We start from the raw sequence: 27,514 nt of genomic DNA, 5'->3' as shown, positions 1-27,514 counted from the left end.
ATATTTTTTTTTTTTTTCAAGCAGAAAAAGAACTCTAATGAGCATTTGCTGAATAATTGTCATCACGCTTGTTTGTTTGTGTCTCCCCTACTTTACATATTTGGCTACATCTAAAACAGCTCAAATGGCCAGCTCTGGTATAGCTGTCTCGCACTAATCTTACGTTATAGAAATATGGCATAAAAAATCCCATATGAACCCGCCAAATGTTTTGTTCGTGTGTTTCGTGATCTGCCATGTAGCATGACTCACTGTTTATCATGCAGCGTAAGTGATGGCCCACACTGCATTCACATGTTTGGTGTCATTACAGCTCTGAGTCAGCTGTTAAAATCAGTGTGCTTGAGACCGGCGGCGAGGGTGAACACAGAGAAGGAGGGATGGAAGGAGAGGAGGAGGGAGGGACGGATGGTGGTTACCTGTGGTTGCTGCAGGCTCCGATGAGGTTCTGAAGGTCAGAGTGCCGGGCTTGGACTTGCCCTGCTGGTTCTCTGCCACCACGAACACATCATACTCGGTGTCCCACTCCAGCCCAATCAGCATCACATACTCACTCACATTGGGCAGACGAATCTCGGGCTTCCAGTCAGAATCTTCCCTCTGTGTACAATGGCAAAGCATGAAACTTGCAATCAAAATAAGAAGGATCACTTAAAATATATTCATATTTGGATACTCACAGCTTTGTATCTGACCAAATAATGGGTGATTGGTGACCCTCCATCATCTTGTTTGGTCCATTTCACTTTGAGAGAATTCCCTTTGGGTTGTCGGGTGCCCTCTAGTATAGGAGGACTTGGTTCTCCTACAACAACAAACCAGTTACAATGACATGAGAAAAAACATGGGAATATTAAGGGACAGTTCACCCAAAAATAAAAACTTCTGTTACCAATTACTTACCCTCATGCCATTACAAACCTGTAAAACTTTGCTTCATCTTTGAAACCAAAATCATCCACCAAATCTGTACATCAAACAAGCTTCTGTTTAACATATTGGATGTGCTCTACGCATTTAGATCCAGTGCATTCAGAAAATATTCAGACCCCCTTCACTATTTTACATTTTATGTTGCAGCCTAACACTAAAATTGTTTAAATTCATTCTTTTCTCATTCATCTACACTCCGTACCTCATAATGACAAAGTCATTTTAATCAATTTAATTTACCACAGGTGGACTCCAATCAAGGTGTAGAAACATCTCAGCAACGATCAAGAGAAATGGGACACCTGAGCTAAGTTTCAAGTGATGTTGAAATTTCAGTTTTTAAAACAAACAAAAAAAATTACACACATTTCTAAAAATCAGTTTTCACTTTGTCATTATGAGGTACGGAGTGTAAATTAATGAGGAAAAAATTAATTTAAACAATTGTAGCATCAGGCTGCAACATAAAAACATTTAAAAGTGGTTGTCTGAATACTTTCTGAATGCACTGTATGAATAAAAGCTTAAATAAAATCTGTTCATCATATAACGTGACTTCACATGTCACTTCAGATGACTTTGATTAAACCATTTGATTCATATGAACTACTTTTATGATATGTTTATAAACTTTTTGAAGCTTAAAAGTTTGGGTTGTGTGGACTTGCAATGGAGGGACAAAATTCTCAAGTTTCATTAAAAATATCTTCATTTGTGTTTTGAAGATGAACAAAAGCATTATAGGTTTGAAATGACACAAAGATGAATAAATGCCGACAGATTTTCCATTTTTACATTAACTATCCCCTTAAAAATGAATATGTGTAAAAGGAAGAAATGTCCAAACAAGAATTTTTATGTGCAGTAACAGGTCGATATATAGGGTGATATTTGGCTATTTTGAGATTTTCGGCACTGACTGATAATATTGTCAATTACAGTATGTTGAATAACATAACTGTGAAAAAAGCACCAAAAAATAAAATGTGGTTTTCAAACAGGTTTCTTCGAACAGTCCTCCATCTGTTATTGTTCAAATAAACAGGCAGTCACTCCAAACAACAAATAACTCATAACAATATTATTAAAGCAATACAATTTTCAATAAATGTTACAAATCAGCTTTTTTTTTATCCAATTAAATTAAATTACAAATTCATGCCATTCGACTTGATTCAATATTGAAACAAACAAACAAACAAAAAAAGCGTTAAAATTGTGTTATGTATATCAGCATTACACTATTGGCCACCCAGATCTGAAGATATCAATACTGGCCAATGAAATGCCAGTCAACCTCTAATTACGTGCATTAAAATGTTGGCAATTTTCCAACTGCCATTATTCTTAGCCTCCTACACGCCAATGATTCCATATAAGCGAGTAATAGAATAAGACACATGCTGCTTGGCTGTGGCTCCTTAGATGAGTAGGCTGATTTTTGGAGGTCACGGTGAACTGTGAACATCCCTATAGAGCAGTCATGTGTATTAGCGCACTGTGAATTGGGAATATTTCTATGGCACTGTTCACTGAGGCCTCTCCTTCACGGGCCATCATGATCCATTTCATTTTAATGACCAGCGAATGCTCGTTTGATTCACTACATTAGTTTGACGCTGCAGAGTGACACGTAACAACACTGCAGGCAGAAGCTATGCGTGTACACTGCGGATGGAAAAATGAAGGCATTTACTCTCATTAAGGCAGTAATTAGCTATTAGCCTGTATGAGAGAGACGCTTTCATTCACACAATCTCAATTTACAGGTCTTTTTTCTTTCATTTTGTTTGTACTTATTTAGTCCGATATTATTCACCATCATATAAATTTTGTCTATGCAGTGGTGAAATTATCAACTATGGATCTTCTCCTACAAAACACTATCGTAACTGCAAAAACTGAATGAGATGTGATAAAAATGCTTAATAATAAAGATTAATAATAATTAGATGGTTACACTTTACTTGAAGGGGTGTGCATAAGACTGACATGACACCTTCATAATCATGACATGACACATGTCATGACTATGAAGGGTTTTTTATACATTTTTATGACAACTGTCATTAAGTGTCATTCGCTCAGTTGTGTCATTTTTAATGCGAAGATGACATTGTTTGAGATGCCTTTGTTATGGGCTATGGTTAGGGGTAAGGGTAGGGGTAGGGTTAGGTCAAATAATGTCATATTTGCATTAAAAATGACATAACTGAGCGAATGACACTTAATGACAGTTGTCATAAACATGCATACAACCTCCTTCATATTCATGACATGTGTCATGTCATGATTATGAAGGTGTCATGTCAGTCTTATGCACACCCCTTCAAGTAAAGTGTTACCAATTAGATTAATAATAATTAATCTTAATGTGTTCTGAGGTCATAAAAGTGCAGCACATAAAATGGCAGAAGACCCATTAACTGATGCGAGAAGCTCCAATCCCAAACAATCAGCTCAATTAACAAGCAGCTATTGTACTCGACTGACAGTTTAAAGGGTCATCAATAAACGCTCATCTCTTAAATAATGAAAGTACAGCACTGCATGATTAATTCCATCCTCCTTAGCCATCTGTCCCTACAGGATACAGTGAATGAAATTATCATATACACAAGGGAGCAAACAGCAGTAAATTAAATGAGACTAAAAATAAGAGTTTTACACATTTGCAAATGAACTTGCATGTTCATTATCTTAATGGCAGCTACATTGAGATACTCTGGGGGAATTCACCAAGAATTAATAAATGCGCCATTTATTTGCACGCGCTGACTGCGTTGTTTTAGCAACAGATTCGCTAAAGGCGTTATGCAAATTAGGTAATATCTCAAACACGCCCCAAAACGGCCTAATTTGCAGGTTGCTAGTGAGTACTAGTTTGCAGAATTGGGCTTTCAATTCCATCAGTTGGAATTTGAGCTGAATTGGCCACAACCACAGGATGTTGAGGCATCTAAGGCCTTTATCAACTTTTAAAAACTTTTTTTACAACATTGAAAGAAAAAAATGCTACATTTTGAAATTCATTTACTTGCATTCAAATTCGAACTGAAATTCTGCAGCCGGTTTGATACCTTACTTCAAATTCTGTAATCAAATCGGAATTTTCAAAGTCAATTCAGTTTAAACTGGCAATTTATCATGACCCTTGTTTACATAGAAAGGAGGCATGTTAAAAAAATAACACTTAAACGAATAGTTCACCCAAAAATGAAAACTCTTTATCATTTACTAACCACCATTTCATTCCAAAACCATAAGACTTTTGTTCATATTACGATCCTGATGCTGCGTCAAAATCGTTTTAGCTCTAACCCTAATCAAACACACCGGAGTATGTGGTTTGGAACTTGCTTTGCGGCTGTTAATAAAAAGTAATGTGTGCCATGTTGTCATGTGACCTATGGGATCAGTTGTGTCGCTTTCACAACTCCCATGGCATCACGGGATAGTAAATTCCCTTATCTATTGGATGCACACTTCAGAATCTTGCTGAAAGTAGTAGGTCATCTGGGTACTTTTCAGCCACTATTTTATGAATACTATGAATTCAGACGTACTACTCAACTCACATACTGTTTTTGCCTAGTATGAAAACAGACATATTGGGTTGTAGGGTATGCTTTTATGAACTTTTTGAAAATTTTGGTGACATGGATTTTTAATGAGTAGACAAGAACGATCAGAGAATATCAAAAATGTAAATGAAAAGAACATTATTTTGTGTATTTGGTGTAATGAAATGTGTTTATGTGGCTTAAAGTTAAAAAAACACATAATTTTCCACATACTGTATATTATTGTTTCTCCTCTATGCCCCGCCTTTTTGAAACGCATCGATTTTTACAAAGCTCATCGGTCTGAAAAAGCGAGGTGTGCTGTGATTGGCCAGCTATCCAATGCGTTGTGATTGGCCGAATACCTCAAGCTTGTGACGGAAATGTTACGTCCCTCACATACTGTTGATGCCCTGTCCGGCCGGAGCGACGAGACAAACATTAAAACCCATTACAAACAAGGCATTTGTTGCATCCAGTGGGGACATAATTACTGATTATAAGATATCGTCCTCTTTTGGAAGACCAAACAAAGTAGTTTCGCTTTCACAACGAAGCACACAGCGTCTTCAGGACATGGCTGCAGCGTCAACAAAACTACAGTGAGAATAAAAGTTACGCCTTCTTTCTTTGCGTGAACATTTGGGCGGCATTATGCAAATCTTCCCAGATCGTGACGTAGGTATGTGGGGGCGTGTTAGAACGAGCCGTTTCAGGTAGGCGTGGTTAAATCTTAACTTTTATAAAGAATATCTCTTTGGACTTGAGACTTTAGTCTTTGCAACTTTACAGATCTTCTTTATGCACCAAGAGCTTGTAACACTCCAAAGAGAAAGGAAAAATTGAAATCGCATCATATGACCCATTTAATCACAGAATTTTAATTTTGGGGTGAACTATTACTTTAAATGTCCATGGCACTATTTAACTGCTTGAACCGGATTGTGTGTGGTTTGTGAATAAGATGTAAAACGGCGCAACTGTTAAATAAATTTGCCCCTTTTTGTCTTATAAAAAGACAAGCAAAACAGACCAACATACTCCAATCACAGAAACATCGTAAAATCTACATCATTATTCAAGGTGTGCAAGCAAAATAAGCAACTGTGCAATGAAAAGAAAGGCGCAATATTTTTCTGTACAGAGTCATCATAAAATTTACATGCAGGCAAAACAACCGATACATCAAAGGACAAACTTTGGAGAGGAGAGGAGGACCCCTCTAAAAGGTTCAAAGGTGCGTTGAAAGGAAATGCGGTACTGTGAAAGTTACTGAAACATGCTTGAAACCGGAGAATAAATAAACCATTGAGATCAACCACTCACAGCGTCTACTGTAGCATTTTTTAGGGCTTTCCTAATTTGGATATAATTGTACACTGGTAGCAGCATATCCAAAGCAGCACGGGATGAAAGGACGTCAGTGTAGAGTGTCTGTAAACCCGCTGCTTGTCAAAATGTTTAGACAGAACATAAAAGAGCGAGATCGTCGTACCCAGCGATCGCTCTGGGGAAATGTTTTTCAGCTCCAGAGCTTTTGATGTAATTTCCATGGTTGGCAGGACACGGCATCAACTTTTTTTTCTGATTGCATATTCACCACGGAAGATAATTTGTGCAGTCAGAGCACAGTGGTTGCTCAAGGGTAACAGTCTCCGTTAAAAATTGGGAATGGATGAATTTTCATGACCTGTCTGAGGGGATTTAATTCTAGAAATGTGACAGGAGTGAGTTATAATGCCTGCTTAGGGATGAATGCGGTGATTCCGATGCGAGTGAAGGCTAATCCTGTACATGAGAGGATGGAGCCGGGCCCGAGTGTTTACCTTCTGCTCGTCAGTGTGGATGATGACATCACCAGCACCATGCAAGCCACATGACACAGTCACATCATATGCACGCACATGATTGGTTGAAAGGAAATTGGAAGAGGTTGCATGAAAGATACAAAAATACAGACACAAATGTAACTATGTGAAAAAAAAGAACAAGTCAAGGGTTAGCAAACTGCAGAAAAACATAAAACCAAGCAACTCAAAATGGCTTTAATTACAAAGATCACAACATTGAGCACAGAAGCAGAGACACACTGAGCAGGATTTCCTCTGAGAGATTGAGCATATGGTCTGGTTTAAACACAACTGAAAGATTGTGGCTAGAAGGGATACAGCTAAAACCGGAAGCTAACAATCAATTACATTTTCTACCTCTTAGATTGTGTTTTATTAGCGTCCCCAACCCCAACCCTAAACCTACCCCTTACAATAATGCAAAAACAGTAATTATTGTTGTAACAAAATTACGCTATATTGATGTGCGCATGCCCAGTAGTTTTTGCTGTATACCCTCTAGCCTTAACCCAACTGAAAATCACTCAAACCAGTTCACTTTTTACATATTCTGAAGAAAACCTGAGTGGTGATTGTAAAAACCTGGTGTGGTGTGGCAGTTGCTACGGTGTTGCTATGCAGCTGCTTGGCTGTCACTGTGTTGCTATGCAGTTGAAAAATTGTTCTGTAGAGTGTAGTATGTTGCTAGGGTGGTTACATGTTTAGTGGGGTGTGCTTGGTTGTTGCTATTTGGTTGTTGAAGTGTCCTGAGTGGTTGAGCAATTCTTTTAAAGCACTTACTAGGGTGTTATTGGTGGTTGCTATGCAACTGCTTGGGTGTTCTTGGTGGTTGCTATGGCACTAGTTGTTTTCTGAGTGATTGTCAGTGGGTCGGTTGTCAGCTTGTTGCTATGCAGTTGAAAGTTGTTCTGTTTTGTTGTGTTGTGTTGTTTGTAAGGTGTTCTTGGTGGTTGCTATGGCACTGGTTGTTAAAGATTTCTGAGTGGTTGCCAGTGTGTTGGTTGTCAGCTTGTTGGTATGCAGGTAAAAATTGTTCTGAGTGTTTCTTTGTGTTGCTATGATGTTTGTAAGGTGTTCTTGGTGGTTGCTATGGAGTTGCTAAAGTGTTCTTTGATGTAATACAGTGTTGCAACAGTTTGCGGTTGCTACAGTTTTCCCAGTTGCCAGTTGCTGTTAACCATAACTAAGTTGTTCAAATTGGTTCTTTCTAAGCAGTTGCTAGGGTGTTCTTGGTGGTTGCTATGGCACTGGTTGATAAAGACTTGTTAAAGTGGTTGTCAGTGTGTTGGTTGTCAGCTTGTTGCTATGCAGCTGAAAAATTTTTATGAGTGGTTCTTTGTGTTGCTATGCTGTTTGTAAGGTGTTCTTGGTGGTTGCTATGGAGTTGCTTGGGTGTTCTTGGTGGTTGCTATGGAGTTGCCAAAGGGCCCTGTGTGGTTAATATGGTGTTGCTACAGTTTGTGATTGCTACAGTTTTCCCAGTGGTTGCCAGCCTATTGCTATGTGCTTGTTAAGTTGTTCAAAGTGGTTCTTAGCGAGTTGATATGCTGTTTCTAAGTTGTTTTTGGTGGTTGCTGTGGAGTTGCAATGTGTTGCTAAAGTGTTCTGGGTTTAATATGGTGTTGCAACAGTATGAGGTTGCTACAGTTTTCCCAGTGGCTGTTAACTATAGCCAAGTTGTTCAAAGTGGTTCTTTCTAAGCAGTTGCTAGGGTGTTCTTGAATGTTGCTATGAAGTTGCTAGGGTGTTCCTGGTGGTGGCTATGGCACTAGTTGTTAAAGACTTCTGAGTAGTTGTCAAGGTGTTGGTTGTCAGCATGTTACTATGCAGTTAAAAATTGTTCTGAGTGGTTCTTTGTGTTGCTATGCTGTACGAAAGGTGTTCTTGGTGGTTGCTATGGAGTTGCTAAAGTGCTCTGTGTGGTTAATATGGTGTTGCTACAGTTTGTTTGCTACAGTTTTCCCAGTGTTTGTCAGCCTGTTGCTATGTGCTTGCTAATTTGTTCAGAGTGTTTTTTTGCGTGTTGCTATGTGGTTACTGTAGTGTTCTCAGTGGTTGTTAAAGTCTTGCTAAGTTTTCTGAGTGGTTGTTAGTGTGTTGCTAGGGTGATTACACGGTTACTATGACGTTCTTGGTGGTTGCTGCTGCATAGCTATTTGGTTGTTGAAGTGTTCTGAGTGGTTGTTGGAGCCTTTCTTTCTAAATAGTCTCTAGGGTGTTCTTGGTGGTTGCTACGGCACCCGGTGCTAATGTTTTCCCAGTGGTTGTCAACCTGTTGCTATGTGGTTGCTAAGTTGTTCAGAGTGGTTCTTAAGGTGCTGCTATGTCGTTAATAGGGTGTTCTTGTGGTTGCTAAAGTGTTGTAAAGTGTTCTAAATATGGTTGTTAGAGCATTTCCAAGCAGTTGCTTTGCTGTTGTTGTGAGTGCTTCTTGTTGTGTTGCTATATAGTTTCTAGGGTGTTCTTGGTGGTTGCTATGGTGTTGTTATGTGGCTGCTAAACTGTTTTGGGTGGTTGCTATGGTGTTGCTATGCAGTTGCTTTGTGCTTGCTAAATTGTCCTGTGTGGTGCTTAACTTGCTGGTTGCTAAGCTGGATGCTAAAGTTAGTTTATTTCTAAGCAGTTGCTAGGGTGTTCCGGTGGTTGCTATCAGGTTGCTAAAGTTTACTGAGCAGTTGTCAGAGTGCTGCTTAGGGGTGTAATGATACACGTATTCGTATTGATCCGTTCGGTACGAGGCTTTCGGACCGCATTACAAACTGAACGATTCATTTGACTAATCCTATTACATTTGGAAAATAAAAGAGCTTAAAGAGTGTGAAATATAATGTTCTCAGTGCCACTGCGCTCAACAAGACAGCCCAAATGACGCGTAACAGGCAACGTGTTGCGCCAGTGGCGTAGCGGATGGGCATGCGATAACCTCCCCTTGATGGATTGCGTCGAAAGACAATGATCTTGTATCGACGATAGCCAGAGATATTGTCAAAAACATCAATTATTGGTAATGTTAAGAAGATTTTGGCATTTCCAATTAATGTAAGTCTGTTAAATTCTTATTTTTATTAGGCCTATTATTATTATGAAGTTACTTTAATTATTCATTTAAAATTACAATGAATTTGCCCCGCAATATTACCGCATAACTAATGTGCTGCGAGGATAACAACTGATTAGGCTTTACTCCTCAGTTTACTCCTCAATTACCATGTTTTTTTTAAAACAGGTCTATTATACAATGAATTATAGGCCTATAATTAAATTATTAACACTGCAGTCATCAATAAAAATCAATGAAATAAAAAGCTTTAGCCTATTTTAAGCACCGACTTTCAAAACAACTTGTTTAACAAAATAAGTTTCTTCTCTTTTTTTTCACTATGTACGGCCACAAGAGAAATATTAAGGGACTAAATGAAAACAGTTAGCTATACCGTTATCAGCATATGTTGAAGTAGATTCGTCTCTGAGAGAGAATGCGGTGTCAGATGCCGAAATCTCCATCATTAATCCGTCATTCCGTTTTTACTTTCACTTTCTGCATAGTGAATTGAATGAGATTAAGACGTTCAACGACATAACTCTTGCACAAAGTTTGCATTTTGCTTGTGTGATATCCATTGGCTCGCCTTCATGGCTTTTAAAAAGAAATATTTCCAACATTGTGAAGTAAGCAATTACAAGCAGCACATTTTGCAACACAATTTGAGGTGTTATTTATGTGCTCCACACAAACGGTATGGGATAAGTTACATATTCAAGTTTAATACTTAGTGTTACAGGTTTGTTCAAATCCTGTAAGAGCAACTGTGAGAGTGATGACTGCTTTAGTAAACACTACTGAGAAGTTGTCAAATCATATTTCTCAATGAAAAACAGAGGAAACACTGAAGTATTGATACAATACTAAAGGATCATGCCTTAGTTTTTGGAAAAAGCATGCGATACTGTAAGCACATCACACTGGATCTCAATCGCTAAAGAAATATTTAAAGTTGCTAAACTTTAAATACTTAATGTGCACTAATAATTGGATTAACTGTGTGTTGCCTAAAGATGAAGACATTTGGAGGCTTTTTGCAACCACAAAACTAGAACATTCTTTATATTACCTTCAGAAGGATTTTCTTGGTTTCTGTTTTAAAGTTCACTTCCAGAATGAAAATGTCCTAATAATTTACTCACCAACATGTCATCCAAGATGTTCATGTCTTTCTTTCTTCAGTCGCAATGTTTTTGAGGAAAACATTCCAGGATTTTTCTCCATATAGTGGACTTCAATGGGAGCCGGTGGGTTGAAGGTCCAAATTGCAGTTTCAATGTAGCTTCACTCTACCCAATTCCAGCTGAGGAATAAGGGTCTTATCTAGCGAAACGATCAGTCATTTTCTAAAAAATAAAATTGTATGTACTTTTTAAGCACAAATGCGTGTCTTGTACTACCGCAACATTACATAGTCATGTTGGAAATGTCACATGTGACTAGGGCTGGATGATATGACAACATCAAAACCTTGATTAATTAAACGTTTTACCTTCATTACGATTAATGAATTATTTATTTATTTATTTTTTGCCCTCATAGTTATAAATATGAGTCATGATCACTGTTGCATGTGATCTTCCTCTCAGGATCTTCCTGTCCTGTCACTCTGTGTCTTTTCATCTAAAACACGAGATGCAGCGCTCATGAATGGTTAAAAAAAAAAAAGTGCAACGCAGAATGCCTACTCCGCCAAATTGCCATCAAATACAAAAGTTGCCATGCCAACCTGCTACTGTAAACAAAAGCTTGCAATGCTGGCCCAAAAGACGTGAGCGCAACGGTCATACACGTCCGTATAGCGCTGACAAAATACGCAGTAGTATGTTCTTAATGGGAAAGTATTAACAGGATTAAAATAACGAAATAACTGACATGGGAAAATTACGTCAGTTAGAGGTTCTGAATTTCGGTTTAGATTTCTTTCCGATTAATCGTCCAGCCCTACGCGTGACGTAGGCGGAAGTACCGACCCAGTGTTTAAAAAGCGAACCTGCAAAGAAAGTCAAATGCCCTTTATAAAAAAGGTAAACTACGATGTCGTACGATTTTGAAGTTGGAGGAGAAAATGAGATGGAGTTTGTCACCTTACCCTACCTTTTTGAAACCGAAGTACACAGACAAAGAACTAACCACGTGTGACCTTTCCAACATGATTATGTAATGCATGAGGTCGGGCAAGTGCAAGATGAACATTTGTGGTTAAAAAGTATATAATTTAGAATTTTTCTTAGAAAATGACTGATCGTTTCACTAGATAAGACCCTTATTTCTCAGCTGGGATCACGTAGAGCCCTTTGAAGCTGTATTGAAACTGCAATTTGGAGCTTCAACCCGTTGGCCACCATTGAAGTCCAGCATATGGAGAAATTTCTGGAATGTTTTCCGCTTAAAAAAAACCCTGATTTCTTTGCGACTGAAGAAAGGAAGACATGAACATCTTGGATGACATGGGGGTGAATAAATTATCAGGAAATTTTCATTCTGGAAGTGAACCACTCCTTTAATATTATACAATCATAACTATGAAGATCATCATACAGCTCTATAACAAACCTGTGTCCTCAGTGTGAAAATGAAAAATCCCATCTAGGGAGCACATGAAAAAAGAAAATGTTCACTTTTATTTTGTTTGAGGAAAAGGCTAGCATATGAACTTAAAGACCCCATACGAAGACATGACGAGCCAAGTTATTGTATATCCTAATAAAACAGGAAGTAGGCTTTAGTGGAAGGTCCAAATTGCAGTTTCAATGTAGCTTCACTCTACCCAATTCCAGCTGAGGAATAAGGGTCTTATCTAGCGAAACGATCAGTCATTTTCTAAAAAATAAAATTGTATGTACTTTTTAAGCACAAATGCTTGTCTTGTACTACCGCAACATTACATAGTCATGTTGGAAATGTCACATGTGACTAGGGCTGGATGATATGACAACATCAAAACCTTGATTAATTAAACGTTTTACCTTCATTACGATTAATGAATAATTTATTTATTTATTTATTTTTTGCCCTCATAGTTATAAATATGAGTCATGATCACTATTGCATGTGATCTTCCTCTCAGGATCTTCCTGTCCTGTCACTCTGTGTCTTTTCATCTAAAACACGAGATGCAGCGCTCATGAATGGTTAAAAAAAAAAAAATGCAACGCAGAATGCCTACTCCGCCAAATTGCCATCAAATACAAAAGTTGCCATGCCAACCTGCTACTGTAAACAAAAGCTTGCAAACCCGTAAGACCTTCGTTCATCTTCGGAACACAAATTAAGATATTTTTGATGGAATCTGAGATCTGTCTGACCCTGCATAGACAGCAATACAACTGAAATGTTCCCACGTCACGCCAGATCGGTTTCCTATGTTGTTGTGATTTGATCTGAACGAAAACAGCGTATATCCGTGTGATGCAGCTAACACAGAACAGCATACGTTGTTTACGTCCAGCTGATACTCTCCAAAATGGCGCTACAGGGTGGAGGAGACGGATTGTTGGATAAAGTCGTTTTTTTTTCTTTTGCACACAAAAAGTATTCTCGTAGCTTCGTAAAATTACGGTTGAACCCCTGATGTCACATGGATTATTTTACCGATCTCCTTGCTACGTCTATATACGTCTTACTGTATATGAAGGTCTTACAGGTTTGAAACGACATGAGGGTGAGTAATTAATGACAGAATTTTCATTCTTGGGTGAACTATCCATTTAAAGTCATAAAACTCTCATTTTGATTTCATGGGGTCTTTAAATCCTATAACCACCAGACAAGATATTAACAAATAATATGATAATATGAAGAAATATGAATGATATCAAAAGATAATGACCACAGGAGGAAATGAACACTTACTTGTGTAAGAATACCCTAAGGGATCCAGTGGAAAATTAAAAAAAAATGAAGAAAAAAAACCATACAAATGGGAAACAAAATAGGAGAAAAATCACATAAAATGACAGGATGAAAAAAAGAAAAGTCTGAAAATGTCAAAGGGTAAAAGCTGGTAACACGATCAGACAGCAATACTCTCTCATCACTCATACTTTACCTGAGTTAGAGTTATTACTCTCTGGACTACATCCTGGAGATTTTGGCACTAAATGGGTTTTGTTTCATGTACTGACAGGAAATAAATCCCAGTGCACAATGTGTTGAGTGTATTATGTGATAATGGCATCTCTGGAAGTCCAAAACATCACACAAACAACCACCAGGGGGAGTAAGAGGGTAGGTGTGTGTGGTGTTTATACGCGATGAGAATATCAACACAAATCACAGGAATATTCTTGTAGTGTGCGATGTTATGATTGATTTTTATAGATGTTTTGTGGAATGTTTGCAGAATTTTGTCCTGTGTGAGAACAAGATGTTCTGTTCTTACCAGTCGGATTTCTCGTAGATTAATCAATTATTGATATAAGAAATCATTTATGTGACCAGTGTATATGAATGTGCTTAGCAGCAATAAACCTGGCAAGCATATATTATTTATACACAGTAATTTGCAAATGCATCAAGACCAATGTTCTCATTGCACTGAATTACAAATATTACATTAATATTCAGTCCTTTGTGATCTATTTCTATGCACTGAAAGTCAAAATGTACCAATTTTATATTCTTGTCAAAAATAATAGAAATATGCTGTGGCGGTTTTTATCTTACCTTTATAGAACATCCATAGGCTTCTACCTATGAATGATTAAAATAGCCACCAGGTTTCTCTTCATGATGAATAATACATAACCTGCATGAGGGCAAAAAAGGTGCAAAACACGGGATAGCCAAGTGGGAACTGTTTATAGGTTGTCAAAAATTGGCAACTACATCAAACCACCCTGGTGTCGCCTAGAAAAGGTGGTCCTTCAAAACTCTGACACCACAGACAGGCTAACAATTACTATGAAGGAGCGACAGAGTTCAGTTCAGTTCAGCTGAGAACAGAGTACAGGTGAGCCAGTCAACCATATCAAGAGCTCTACATAATACTGGCCTGTACGGGAGGGAGGCACAAAAGAAGACACTGCTCAAAAAGAACCATGCAAAGCCTGTCTGGAGTGCATAATAGTGACAGAGTCTATCTATCTATCTATATATATATCTATCTTACCGGATTTGTAATTCAGTAAAATGAGAGAATTGGTCAAGGGACTGAAAATATGTTAATATTCAAACTACTTACGTCATTACGCCCTACTCTTTAGCACCATGAGCACAACTGTATATTTTAGCGTTTGCGTCAGCCAAAGACTTCACACTAGCTGGTGAAGAGGTGTGTGGGCCGTCACGCCACGCTGCACTGCTGTTGATGGAACCATGTGCTCCTGAGAGAGAAACGTGATACTCACGGACATGCTCGGTTTTGAAGACCACTGACTGGCTGCTGTCGCCTTCGCCCTTGCCGTTGATGGCAGACATCTTGACTTCATAATCGGTTTCGGGTTTTAGGCCGGTGACTGTGACTGAACTCAGTCCTGCTGGGAAGCAGCGAGAAGCAGATTTAATCAAAAACCCATTCATTAATTCATAAACAACAGCATGCATGTTAAATGGGCAACATAAAACCTTGCCACTGAACATGAGGAAATACATTTGACATTTAAAGCTTTTTTCACCCAATAATGAGAAGTCTGTTATTATTTATTCATCCTCATGTTGTTCCTTCTTCTGCAGAAAAGAAGATATTTTGAAAAAATTTGGTAACCGAATAGTTTTGGTTACCATTGACATCCACTGTAATAAACACTGTGACATTTCTCAAAAATATCTTCTACTGTGTGTTACATATAATAAAAGTTACACAGATTTGGAATGACAGGGTGAGTAAAAGATGACAGAATTTTCATTATGCCTTTAATATATATTACAGGGTCAATTTTATTACTTACGGGACCATTTATGAGACATAAGCAGAACAAATTTCTAGTAAATTGTTTATTTTCTGCTTGTGTTTCATTACATGCAAACCAAATTCAAATTTATCAAGCAGTTCATAAAAATAATTGCATATTAACTACAGTACGCTTTTTTTGCAAATGGATTCATTTTTTTTTCTTTCAATCTAGTATAAGTTTCTGACACCCAAAAACCGACAATTTAGTTTTACTGAAGTATTGGCTGATGAAAATTTAGCTTTGACATCAACAGTAATAAATGGCATTTTACAATAAATTAAAAACTAAACAGTTATTTTAAACTGTAATAATATTTTGCAATATTACTATTTTTATTGCATTTTTGACCAAATAAAGGCAGCCTTGGTGAGCGTAAAAGATTTATCAAAAAAAATAATAATAATAATCTCACTGACCTGAAACTTTTGAAGTGTGTGTATGTTAATGTGACCACAGATGTGACATCAATACAATAACAATTTCTGAATTAATAATTTTGGTCACACTTTATTTTAAGGTCCAATTCTCGCTATTAACAAACCATTAACTATGACCTCAATAAACTCCTAATTTCCTTCTTATTAATAGTAAGGTATTTGTTCAATTTAGGTATTGAGTAGAATTAGGGATGCAGAATATGTGCTTTATAAATACTAATAAACAGTCAATATGTTAATAATAGGAATGCTAATAAGCAACTAGTTAATAGTGAGAATTGGTCCCTATATCAAAATGTTACCATAATTTTTAAAGTATAGTTTCCAAAATGGTGTGTAACAAATACTATATCTACATTATATACTTATTTCAAACGAACAAGGACAATTCTGTGCTTCCATGATACAGTATAAGTCCATTATTAAAGTCTACAAACCATGCAGTGGTGTGGATAATCCACATAATATGGCTGGTTTTCCTCATTTCATGTGACAGACTCACCGTCTTTCACCTCATAGACTCGCTGCACCCCTTTCCCTCGGCCCACGGCTCTCCACTCGGCTCGGTACTTGAGCACAGGAACTCCTCCAGTGGACTCGGGCTCCTCGAAAAGCACCTGAGCCGTGCTGGAGTACGGCTGCACTTGAGTGATGGACGGCGCCGAGGGCACATCTGCACCACAGGGGAGACACTTCACAATACGCAGTGGGACAGCTGCACTTTAACAGCTTATGCCCGATTATACGGCCTGATTGTATGGCTTTGTGCTTCAGCACCACTTTTACAAGAGGAAAATTTGAGCTATTGCATTGCACTTTATTGAACAAAGTCTACAATTGCAGGTAATTCAAAAATACAGTACCTCAAAAGCAAAAAGCACCCAAACACTCAATGTCAATGCGATTTTCTACTGCCATAAATGACTATATTGTGTTTGTTTTGAGATCAATACAGAGAAACAGACCAGCTGGGATCACAATGAACTCTTTGGATTCGGTCCCGATCTCATTGGAGGCAGAACAGTTGTAGTTGCCAAAGTCGCTCTGAGACTCTGGATTGACCTGGGACAGATCAAGAGAATGCATTAACCTCTAGTCTCTATCTCAGCATTTATCTTTCAAACATGCATCTGATCACTGCCGTTCCATTAGATGTGTATTTACTTCTGACAGCGTTCTCCCTGTGCTAAAATATTGATAAGATGCAAAGGCTGCAGTAATGCCCTACAGCAGCACTATCCCTTTCTGGGCAAAGCTCACGAAAACAGGTCCAGGTCACATTTCACCCCAAAATCAAAATAAATAAGGTAGGTAAAATATTTATAATATAGAAAACGAAGCTTGTTTTCAAATCCATTTGGATTGTAGCTGTTTTTGAACAAATCTTTCAAGTGAATAAATTGTTCTTGCATACATTGACTTCAATTTCTTTTTCACATGAAATGTGTGACTGCTTTCCTACCTTCAAAAACTAACTAGCATGAGGAAATAGCATTTGGGTTTATGCTGTAAGAGAAAGAAACGTTATATTGGTTGGACCTACTGAATGTCTCCAGGATCTGGGGTTTGGATAATGTATGGGCTGATGTATAATGTAATGTAATGTAATATAATATATAAAAAACACACGTCTTTCTCCTGATTTAGGGATGAAGTAGCACATATTCTTTGTCCAGTTTTATAAGATTTATCCATCTGGGTTTATGTGAATGTTTATGTTTTCAGGAAGGCGTCTGCGTGGGCCGTACCTCCAGGTAGCTGGCGGAAGGCGTGTTGTAGATCTTGATATTGGAGGTGTTAGCGTTAGGCAGCTGAAAGCCGTCTCGCTGCCACGTAATAGACACATCGCTGGGGTGAGCCAGCACTTCACAGCTGATGTTGGCCGGGTTGCCCTCCCACGTGTACACCGTTACTGAGCCCAGGATTTTCGGGGCGTCTGTGATGAAAGGCAAAGCATATAGAAACGAAAATAAACAAACCTGCTGCTAGTGCTGACCCTTCGTCTACCTACCACCCATCTACATCCGCTAAGGGAGAACAAAGCCTCCCCTCTCATTACCGTCGATACCTTTATTCTGAAGATACGCTGGTTAAAGATCAAAATGTCCAGGGCTTAAACATAGAGTGCTGAAAACACAGCGCTGTGTGATGTTGAACACATCTGTTCACGGCAGTGCATAAAAGCCAATCACGCTTCACTGGCTTCAAAAGGCCCCTCCTCCGAGCAGCGTCCCTGAATAGCATGCTGGGGGGAGACTTTAGGCACGATTCTCATGTGACGTACGCGATCAGGCCCGCGTTCCCTCACAGACTGTGTGCGAATAGCTCCAGGCCCGCTGAGATACTGTTCTCACATTCATCAGAGCTTCAGATGTCATTAGTCCCATCACAACAATACACGACTGGTACAAATGCACTAAACATGCGAAGAGGGAGGCTGGTATTTTCACAGCATACGCCGGCGCTAATGTGAAAACAAATACAAACAGGCTCAGTGGAGGGAGCACAATGAGAGCGAAAATGGGCAGTAATGCTTTGCTTGCTATCGACTGAAATTAAAACATTGAGGGAAGAGAGTGCTCTGTTTATGATGGTACAGCAATATAAGAATCATAGAAACAAAAGTAAATTGGTGCATTTTTGGTCTGAACTCTGTCTTTGTTAGCATAATTTAGTGCTTAGATTAAATGCTACTGGATATTTCATTTGAGACAAACATAAATAAGATTAGGAGTTTGTTCACTAGTATAAATACGCACGGCATTTATGCAATGAAAAGACCAAACTTCTAGCATTAACTGCCTCATTTTCATTCATCAAATATGACATTTATTGTTCTAACCAGGCATGATGCAACAAAACAAACAATACATTTGGTCTCTTCCATGCAAATCTTAACCACTATTTTCCTAATCAGCCTTGATTAGCAACAGGACAATTTGTCAGTGACTAGGTTTTTTATTTTACACATCATGCTGGGTAATCCCACCCACTGTAAAATCTCATTGGTCTAAAATTCAGCTCTAGGTAGCGGTTGACCAATCAAATGCTGGTAATAATTGAATCCATTAAGCTCGTCTACTGTCAATTAATCAATTTCACCTTCAAAATGAAATTTTAATGGATGAAGATTTTCTACATATTAAGTAAAATAAATAAATAGATAAATATATTATACTAAATAAAGTGTACTGAAAATCTATTAGAAAAACATCAATATAAAAATTTCTTAAGCAAAAGTTTTTTTTTTTTTAATTATCAGTATTATACTCCATATTGTATACAGTATATATAATCCAGTATTGGATAATTAATTGTGCTTGCTTATGTCTTCTGTTCTTTACTTTTTGATCACGTTTGCCATCATCTAACACTTGAAGTCAATCTTTAAAAATAATAATAATAATTTATTATAAGGGAGGAAAATGTTGGTTGACTGAAGTGTTGCCCATTAAATATTTAAGTAACGTGTGGGAACTATATTTTTCTAGTTTATATTGTAATTTCATCCTACGCAGCTACGATTGATATGATTGATTCCGGTGTGTTAGGTACTTTTTAAAATTATAATTATTAGTAAAATTAATATTAGCTATTAGTTATTACTATCTGTAGCTGGCCATAACATGAAAAAAAAATCTTCAAGGATTTTAAAGGGGTCCTATTATGCCTATTATGTTGTTGCTGTTTTTTTGCTAAATCACGTTTTAGATAGGATGTCAACAACCGCCTAAAAGTAACTGCACAGATAAGTGTATATGTATTATTGTTCTTTAATTCTAACATTATAACATAAATTGCAGTTAAACTGTTATACAGTTGTTGAATTTATTTATACCATAGTTCAGTGTTTTCCACAGATTTGTGGCGGCATATATATGCAAATTCATTCTCTTCCAGCAGGAGGCATTGTTGGAGTGGTAGAGATCGTGGTTTACCCGGTAACGGCTGTCCAAAAAAAACAGCGCTCCGCTCACAAACGCTGCTTTAGCAGACATTATATACATGCAAGATGAAATGAAAATGACATCCAACTTTCTGAAGACAGTCGGTTTCCTTCAGAAATACAGTGATATAAAAACACCCGCACTCAATGTGTGGGAAACCCTGTAGTCTCATAATTGAAGTGTAAATTCTGCAGATTACATCATTGTCCAGTATTGTTCTGTCAGCAATTTATAATAAAAACGTTTTCATAATTGTAACATACATATTTACATACATAATTGTTCAGGTGCATGTGTAATAACTTGCGAAAACATGACGCTACAGCAGCACTTCTTTGTCGCCCTCTTATCTGATGCACTCAACCAAGCGTTCTAACCACGACCTCGCCCCTCCCCACCCCCCAACTATTCGAATTTCCATAGGTGGGAATTATTTTAATTATATTCTAATGGACCGCTTTGTGACATCACAAACCCTGGAAAACAACCGCTGTAGTCCAAACGAGCCGTTCGTTGTAGTTCTTAAAAAGGGATTTTTTAAAAAACTAAATATCTCTCTTTGGAGTGGACTTTGAGATTTATAACTTTGTAGATCTTTTTTATGCCCAAACATACACACTACACACTGACTAAAATACAAAAAGTGAAAAAGCATAATATAATATAATAATATATTTTTATATTTAATATGAATATAATATTAATAATAACTTTAATATAACTCCACCCTAATATTAATTTAATTTATAATTCCACTTGTGTTTTTTGTGGTATTAACAGTGACAATTAATTAATCAATCAATAACTAAATGACAATTAAACAAATTAATAATAAAAAAAAAAAACTCAAAATTTACATTCCTTAATATGACTGATTCCTGCAGCATTTTTGCACTCCATGTGAACACAAAAACGTTGTCACGTTGCACTTGGTTAGGACACAGTGTGATGGAAATCCATTGGGAGGCTTTTTCATATCATTGGTGTCCCGTGTTGGGGGAAGGGGGTGGTAATGTTGAGGGGTGGCTGTAGTTTTGATACATTAACTAGCATTCTCTACTGAGTTGCCATATGCTCTCTGGACTGCAGCCAAGCAGCAGTGCTGCTGTGAATTAAACATATGCCTCTGAGGCATATCAGTGTGGTATCCAACAGTACGTGTGACTGATAGAAGCTAATGAGGCTACAGATACTATAGACTCACAGAGCACTTCCAGATACACAGGCTGCGCCGTCTCTCCGATGGCGTTGCGGGCGGTGCAGAGATACTCGCCGGCGTCGGTGTACTGAGCGTACTTCAGGGTGAGAGAAGACACACGGGCGTCACTGCGGACCAACACGTCACCATCAGGACTCTAAAGACAGAGACAAGAGGGTAAAATTCACTGAAAAAAAATCATGCTTTTCACTTCCTTCAGCCATTAAAACAATAGCTTCCCACTGATGAATATTCTGTCATCGGTTGCTCAGCCTCGTGTTGTTTTAAACGCATAAAGCTTTATTTTCTTCTAGCACCACAGGCTGTCAAAACTCCAAAAAAAGCAGCATAAAAGTACGGCTTCAATAGACTTTAAATATAGCACAAAAGACATATGAACTATTTTTGTTACTTTTATAGTGCTTTGATACTTTATTTTTGTCCTTTTTGGAGCTTCTTGTCACAATATGCTTTCAATTTTGTGGTCAAGAGCAACTCTAGATTTTGTAAAACACATAAAGATGAATATATGATGACAGAATGTTAATTATGGGTTAACTATTCCTTAAAATGAATAAACAGGTTTGCCATTATCTTCCTAAACGTATTACATAGTTTGCAAATAACTCCACTTCAATGGAAAAAAAAAAGTTCTCTACTTTCAGAGAAAATGGCCTTTTGAAAAATTCGTCATTTTTAAGTATGTGAGGACTGAAACAGGCTGTATCAGAGAAGCAAACTCGGTAAAAAAAAGTGGTTTGCTGAACAGCAGATATAAATAAGAGTCTTTTATGTGCTGAGTCTTTGGAGCGAAGATGTGAGGGGGGAACATCAATAATGCAGAACATAAGGTAGGGGAAGCCATTTCTACAACACTGTTACTTCATCAAAAGCTACGTCACATGATCTCAGCTGGCTTGGACCATTTTACAATGTCCCAGTGCTCATTTTAAAGACAAGCATAGATCTTAACATGCCACGCTTGCATTTTCTTTTACTTGCTGTTCCACTTAACCTTGTGGTTCTTATGAAGATGAGTGGCATCTATAACCAACGTCTACTCAGTGACTGTGCAATTTGCATATAGCAGGGGTGTCAAACACGCGGCCCGCGGGGAGGATACAGCTTGTGGAGGAGTCTTAACCGACCCACGGGTTGATTAGAGAAAACGAAACAAAAGAAAATGTTGCTTTATACATAAATTTAAGATTTGAAAAATGTAAGGATGTTTATATATGTCACTGTAAAACAACACAAAACATGGATTATATATATATTTATATATATACTCTACTGTTCAAAAGTTTGGGGTTTTTCTAATGCTTTTGAAAGACATCCTTTATGCTCACCAAGGCTGCATTTGGTAAAAAAATTAAATAAAAAAAATACAGTAAAAACAGTATTACTGTGAAATATTATTACAATTTAAAATAACTATGTTGTACTTCATTATGTTTTAAAATGTAATTTATTTCTTATTACTATTTCAAGAAACATTTCTTCTTATTAATGTTAAAATGTTGAGCTGCTCAGTATTTTTGTGAAAACTAATTTGTTCAGGATTAAATAAATAATAACAGCATTTATTATGAAACAGAAATATTTTTCTAAATAAAAAGTAGTAATTTCTTTAAAAAAAAAGAAAATTCTTAATGTTTATCATTGCAAGCAACGCTAGTTACATAATCAGCTTACTTTTTCAAGCAACTACTAAAGTAATGCATTACTGTCCTGTTTTGAGACAAATTTACAATTTAAAATAACTATGTTGTACTTCATTATGTTTTAAAATGTAATTTATTTCTTATTACTATTTCAAGAAACATTTCTTCTTATTAATGTTAAAATGTTGAGCTGCTCAGTATTTTTGTGAAAACTAATTTGTTCAGGATTAAATAAATAATAACAGCATTTATTATGAAACAGAAATATTTTTCTAAATAAAAAGTAGTAATTTCTTTCAAAAAAAAGACAATTCTTAATGTTTATCATTGCAAGCAACGCTAGTTACATAATCAGCTTACTTTTTCAAGCAACTACTAAAGTAATGCATTACTGTCCTGTTTTGAGACAAATTGAGAGTGAGGTGTGAAATGGCCTTTACTGTTGCCAACTTTTAGGTTTTTTGTTATTAAAAAACAAATAAGCAAGCCCAGCCCAGGAAACAAAAAGTAACGCAAAAGTAACGTAATGCATTACTTTCCATAAAAAGTAACTAAGCAATGCAGTTAAATACTTTTTAATGGAGTAACGCAATATTATAATGCTATACTATAAGTAACTCTCCAACACTGCTGACTATTATGTTACATATAATTATTACTATTAATTTTTATTCATATAATATATATTTATGATATATAAAGTTGCGTTTAGTCCAAAATAATGACTTTATCACCCCTGGTGTACAGCGTTGCGATCATGTTGTACTAAAAAGCAGTAAGACAGAACAGCAAAGAGTGCCGAGATCTAGCACGTAGTGATACAAAAATGTATAAAATTAAAGCAAAATGAAGTGATTTGTAACAGCTATTCAAATATCTTTCATTAGGGACAAAGACTATTTGCAGTGCATTACACTGAATACTAGGGCTGAACAGATCTAAGAATGGATGGAATTAACTTGCTTTCTCTTTCACACACACACACACAATCTCAGACAGGACGGTAATGAGGACAGGAAATGCATTGAAGTTTCGAAGACTTCATCAAGCACAACATTAGTATTCCCCGCTCCACTTGGAACTGAAAAAACTCCTCTCTCTATATTTCTGGTCAGCCGTTGCCCCTCGCACAAACTTCGCTATGAATGAACTCGGCAGAAGCATCGTTTCAGAGACAATAATAATGCTGGTGTTGTCCCAGGACTGAGTCACGCTTACATAATGCTGAGCCTTTTCATCCAAAAACCACCCAACAGCCACCCAGCAGAGCTGACTGGGCTAATTGAATAACCTCATAATGGGAGCGCTGAGCCCCGTCCAGCCCATTTCCGGCCCTCTTTCCCTGTCTGCTGTGCTCAAATGGCCAGACCGTGACCCCCTGTGCCATAGGACGTGCTCCCGTCACTGGAATCTGGTTACTATGTGGTACTGGGGTCAGACCACGGTCCGTAACACTGAATCTCTATGACAAACAGCTATACATTTCAATCAGCACATTCAACAGACTTTATCTCCCATTCTTCTCAGATAAGGCTCTATTTATTCATTTGCAACGTGAGAACGCCATATCATTAAAGTTTTAGAGCCATAGTTTTCAGCAGAAAGGTCTTTTTAATAATGCACGCCAGTCTTCTGCAAAGCTTGGATGGAGGTGGTTTCCTCAAATGTCTATTTTTGTCAGGGTGGGAAAGGTCTCAAAGAAACGTCGAGAAAAGATCATCACATCACAATAACACTAACAAGAAAGGACATTATTTCAAAATATGAATCCTTCAAGAATGCAGTCTTATGATGTCATAATGAAACAAAATGATGTCGTAATGACTTGATTGATTAGATACAGAATGGAAAAGAGGCCATGCACTGAATAGAAGGTGAAAACTACAACTACATTCCACTCTCAGATGAAACATAAAGCTGTCATTGTAATTCAGTTGACGGATCTGATGAGATTTCAGAGATCTGATCTGATGGGAAAGAGGTTTATGGAGTTGATGGCTATCTTCATAATTTAGTTTATGGAGACATGGATACGGAATCTCTACCTTGTGCTGTTCGGGTCGAGTCCAAGAGGCCTGCAAAGAACACAGACAAAACAACATAAAGAGGCAAAGCAGTCCTTTAGAAGGAGTTCTCTGTTATTGAGAATAAAAGCACTGCACATTAAATACATTTGTTTAATGAATAAGCATATGGGCTAAAAATGAAATATTACAAAGTGAGGTGTATACATTTGTTTAATGATTAAGCATATGGGCTAAAAATGAAATATTACAAAGTGAGGTATATTGCAAAAAAATAAACAAAAATATCATACTATGAAGCAGATGAAATGTTCTGTTGTTTTTCTCTTTTATTTTAGCAGTACTCACTTATTTAAACAGATTTTAATAGGCTAATCGTTTATTCTGGTTAATTAAACTTACACATACACCTTTTAAAGCTCATAAAATAATAAAACAAAAGCAATACATGTCAAATTCATATAAAAATTATAATTAAAAAAAATATAAAAAATCCACAGGGCAAAAAAACATTTAATAATAATAATTAAAAAATCAGAATTTACTTGAAAAGCAAAATTGTTCAAGATAAGTCTTTTTTTTATATTTTCAATCTTTAAGGAAAATGTGTTTTTAGTAGAGGTCAATGATTAATAAGTTATGCCGATTAATCGGCACCGACAGTCAATTGCTGGCACAAAAGTTATCCGAGTCCTTTTTCTCTCAGACATATGTACTTTATGTACTTCCTCTTTTACACATTCACACTGTGCTGATGCCATTTGGGGTGTGGAACTGAAACCAGACAGCTAGACAAATACATATGCACATTTTACTTACACCTTATAATCAGCGATTATATTTCTTTCCTACCGTATAAGGTAATGTATAACTCCTAAATACTTTGACTGGATGTCTGAGACATCCTGGCTGATGTTGTTTGTATAAATATTTTTATTCCATTTTAAAAGTATGGTTTAGTACAGTTTTTTTTATTTACTTTACTTTCAGTACTGTTTTTTAATATTGTTTTTTAATTAATTTCAGCACTGTTTTAGTTTTCATTCAGTATGAAATCAGCCTGCTCCAGTCCTCACATACGTCAATGGACGATTCATTGGTTATCAGCCAATGTAGTTATCGGTATCGGTAAAATCCACTATCGGTCCACCTCTAGTTTTTATTACCCCTTTGTCAAATTGTTAGTAATTAGTAAGGAAGACTTATTATAAATAATTTTGCTTCTCAAGAAAGTTTATTTTGCTTTAAGGGCATTTTGATATTTATACTGGAAAACAAGATTAAACACTGATTGAAAAATGATTGTTGCAGTGCATTATCATCTTAAATAGAATGAGTTCTTAAAAAAAAAATTTTTTTTATAAAATGCTACAAGTAATGACTTCCTTCACAATCCGCAGAGAACAGGACCATTGCATTTCTGAACTCTCAGAAAAAAAAGTACAAAACTGTCACTGAAGCGGTACTCTATGATACAAAAGCTAAAAGGTACAACTTTGTGTCTTATTTATCCCTAAATGGTACATATTAGTACCTAAAGTGAACATTTTACTACCCTTTAGCTTTTGTACACAGTGACACAGAGAATACTCAGACCACACAGATAAACACTTCATGCAATCACTTTCCATATGAAAGCGGCTGAAGTTCTCTGTGGACTCACGGCACTTCACATGGAGGCTGAGCGTGCACATGCTTAGCAACACGATGCAATGGACAGGAAACAGCTTGACATGCTACAACACATTGAGATTATCACCAGACAAAACACACGAAGAGCAACAGGCACTAATCGAACGATGTCTGAAATGGTCTGCGCTCTGTGTTAGTGCACTTGAGCACAACAATGTGTCTCTGTACTGTGCTTGCAACAACAAAAAAAGCCAAGAGTTGAACAGCGAGAGTCATTTTGCAAGAGCATCAGAAAAAAGCGAAACCCTTGCAGGGTTGTTATGATGACAGCAGGCTGAGTCTGCTAGTCTTGCAGCTTTCATTTGGCTAACTACCTCCCCGGAGACCCGCACGGAATAAACAGTTATGATCAATGCCTTTTATTCTGCAACGCCGTCTAATTGCTACTAATTAAAGTTAATATCTTAGTATAAACTGAAGCCCTAGGCTAATGACGAATGCTTGAATTATATTTTCAAGCCTGATAAAGTACCAGAACAAAATGAACAAGCTGCTTATGTAAATGAAATGTTCAGGTTATTGTTGACATTATTACATGATGATTATTCTGATTAGATCAGGTGCCCAACGCCTCAAGCCTGCTCTGATCTCTCAAATGCACACAATGAATCTGGCATGATTACAATATGAACGGAGAACAAATCCATATATGTATAGCACATCTAGAACTTGGCAGCTTATTCAAACAAGAGTTACTGAGGAGTGAATTAGCGGAGTTAATTATAAAATGCTAAACTACATGTAGAAAAGTTATGTGCACTGCAGTAAGGGAGGCTGGAGCACACACGGAATAAAGGCATGAAAGTGCCTTTGTCAAAAGTCATTACTTTCTTAATGGGGTTAGTATAGGTTTTTTAGAGGCAAAACACTTATAATTTACCATAATGCTGTCCAAAAAAATTAAGATCAGATTCAAATGAATAGGAATCATGTTTAAATAAAATGTAGCTGCTTTTTTGGGTTCATTTGGGAAAAGAGTATTACTGTTCAAAAGTTTGGCAAGATTTTTTAAAAACAATAATATTGTGGATATTATTACAATTTAAAATAACTGTTTTCTATTTTAATATATTTTAAAATGTAACTTATTCCTGTTATCATTACTCCAGTCTTCAGTGTCACATGATCCTTTAGAAATTATTCTAATATGCTGATTTGATGCTCATTTCTTAGTTTAGTGTTGAAAACAGTTGTGCTTCTTAAAAGAATAGTTCAAAGAAACGCACAGGGAATCACAAGTGAACTGAAATCACTGAATTTTTTATA

The 27,514-nt window shown here is 36.9% G+C and overlaps 1 protein-coding gene across 2 annotated transcripts in view; it reads right to left on the bottom strand.

The window, feature by feature from the left end:
* The window catches only part of LOC107582576 (neural cell adhesion molecule 1-like), a 108,366-nt gene that overhangs the window by 4,701 nt on the left and 76,151 nt on the right, over window positions 1-27,514 (bottom strand). Inside the window, exons 10-20 of one of the 2 annotated variants that reach the window (XM_016268472.1) lie at window positions 24,578-24,607; window positions 20,875-21,025; window positions 17,472-17,659; window positions 16,689-16,785; window positions 16,226-16,396; window positions 14,741-14,869; window positions 13,245-13,259; window positions 11,946-11,978; window positions 6,323-6,325; window positions 681-805; window positions 420-600 (exon numbers count right to left, since the gene is read on the bottom strand). In XM_016268472.1, the coding sequence (XP_016123958.1) occupies window positions 420-600; window positions 681-805; window positions 6,323-6,325; window positions 11,946-11,978; window positions 13,245-13,259; window positions 14,741-14,869; window positions 16,226-16,396; window positions 16,689-16,785; window positions 17,472-17,659; window positions 20,875-21,025; window positions 24,578-24,607 (1,123 nt within the window). The remainder of the gene's footprint in view (window positions 1-419; window positions 601-680; window positions 806-6,322; window positions 6,326-11,945; window positions 11,979-13,244; window positions 13,260-14,740; window positions 14,870-16,225; window positions 16,397-16,688; window positions 16,786-17,471; window positions 17,660-20,874; window positions 21,026-24,577; window positions 24,608-27,514) is intronic. The other variant, XM_016268473.1, reaches the window with a different exon arrangement.

The sequence above is a fragment of the Sinocyclocheilus grahami genome, unplaced genomic scaffold, assembly GCF_001515645.1.
Source record: "Sinocyclocheilus grahami isolate Dianchi unplaced genomic scaffold, SAMN03320097.WGS_v1.1 scaffold46.1, whole genome shotgun sequence".
Classification (NCBI taxonomy): Eukaryota; Metazoa; Chordata; class Actinopteri; order Cypriniformes; family Cyprinidae; genus Sinocyclocheilus; species Sinocyclocheilus grahami.
The sequence above is the reverse complement of the archived record's forward strand: the minus strand, read 5'-3'. Positions and strand labels throughout refer to the sequence as shown.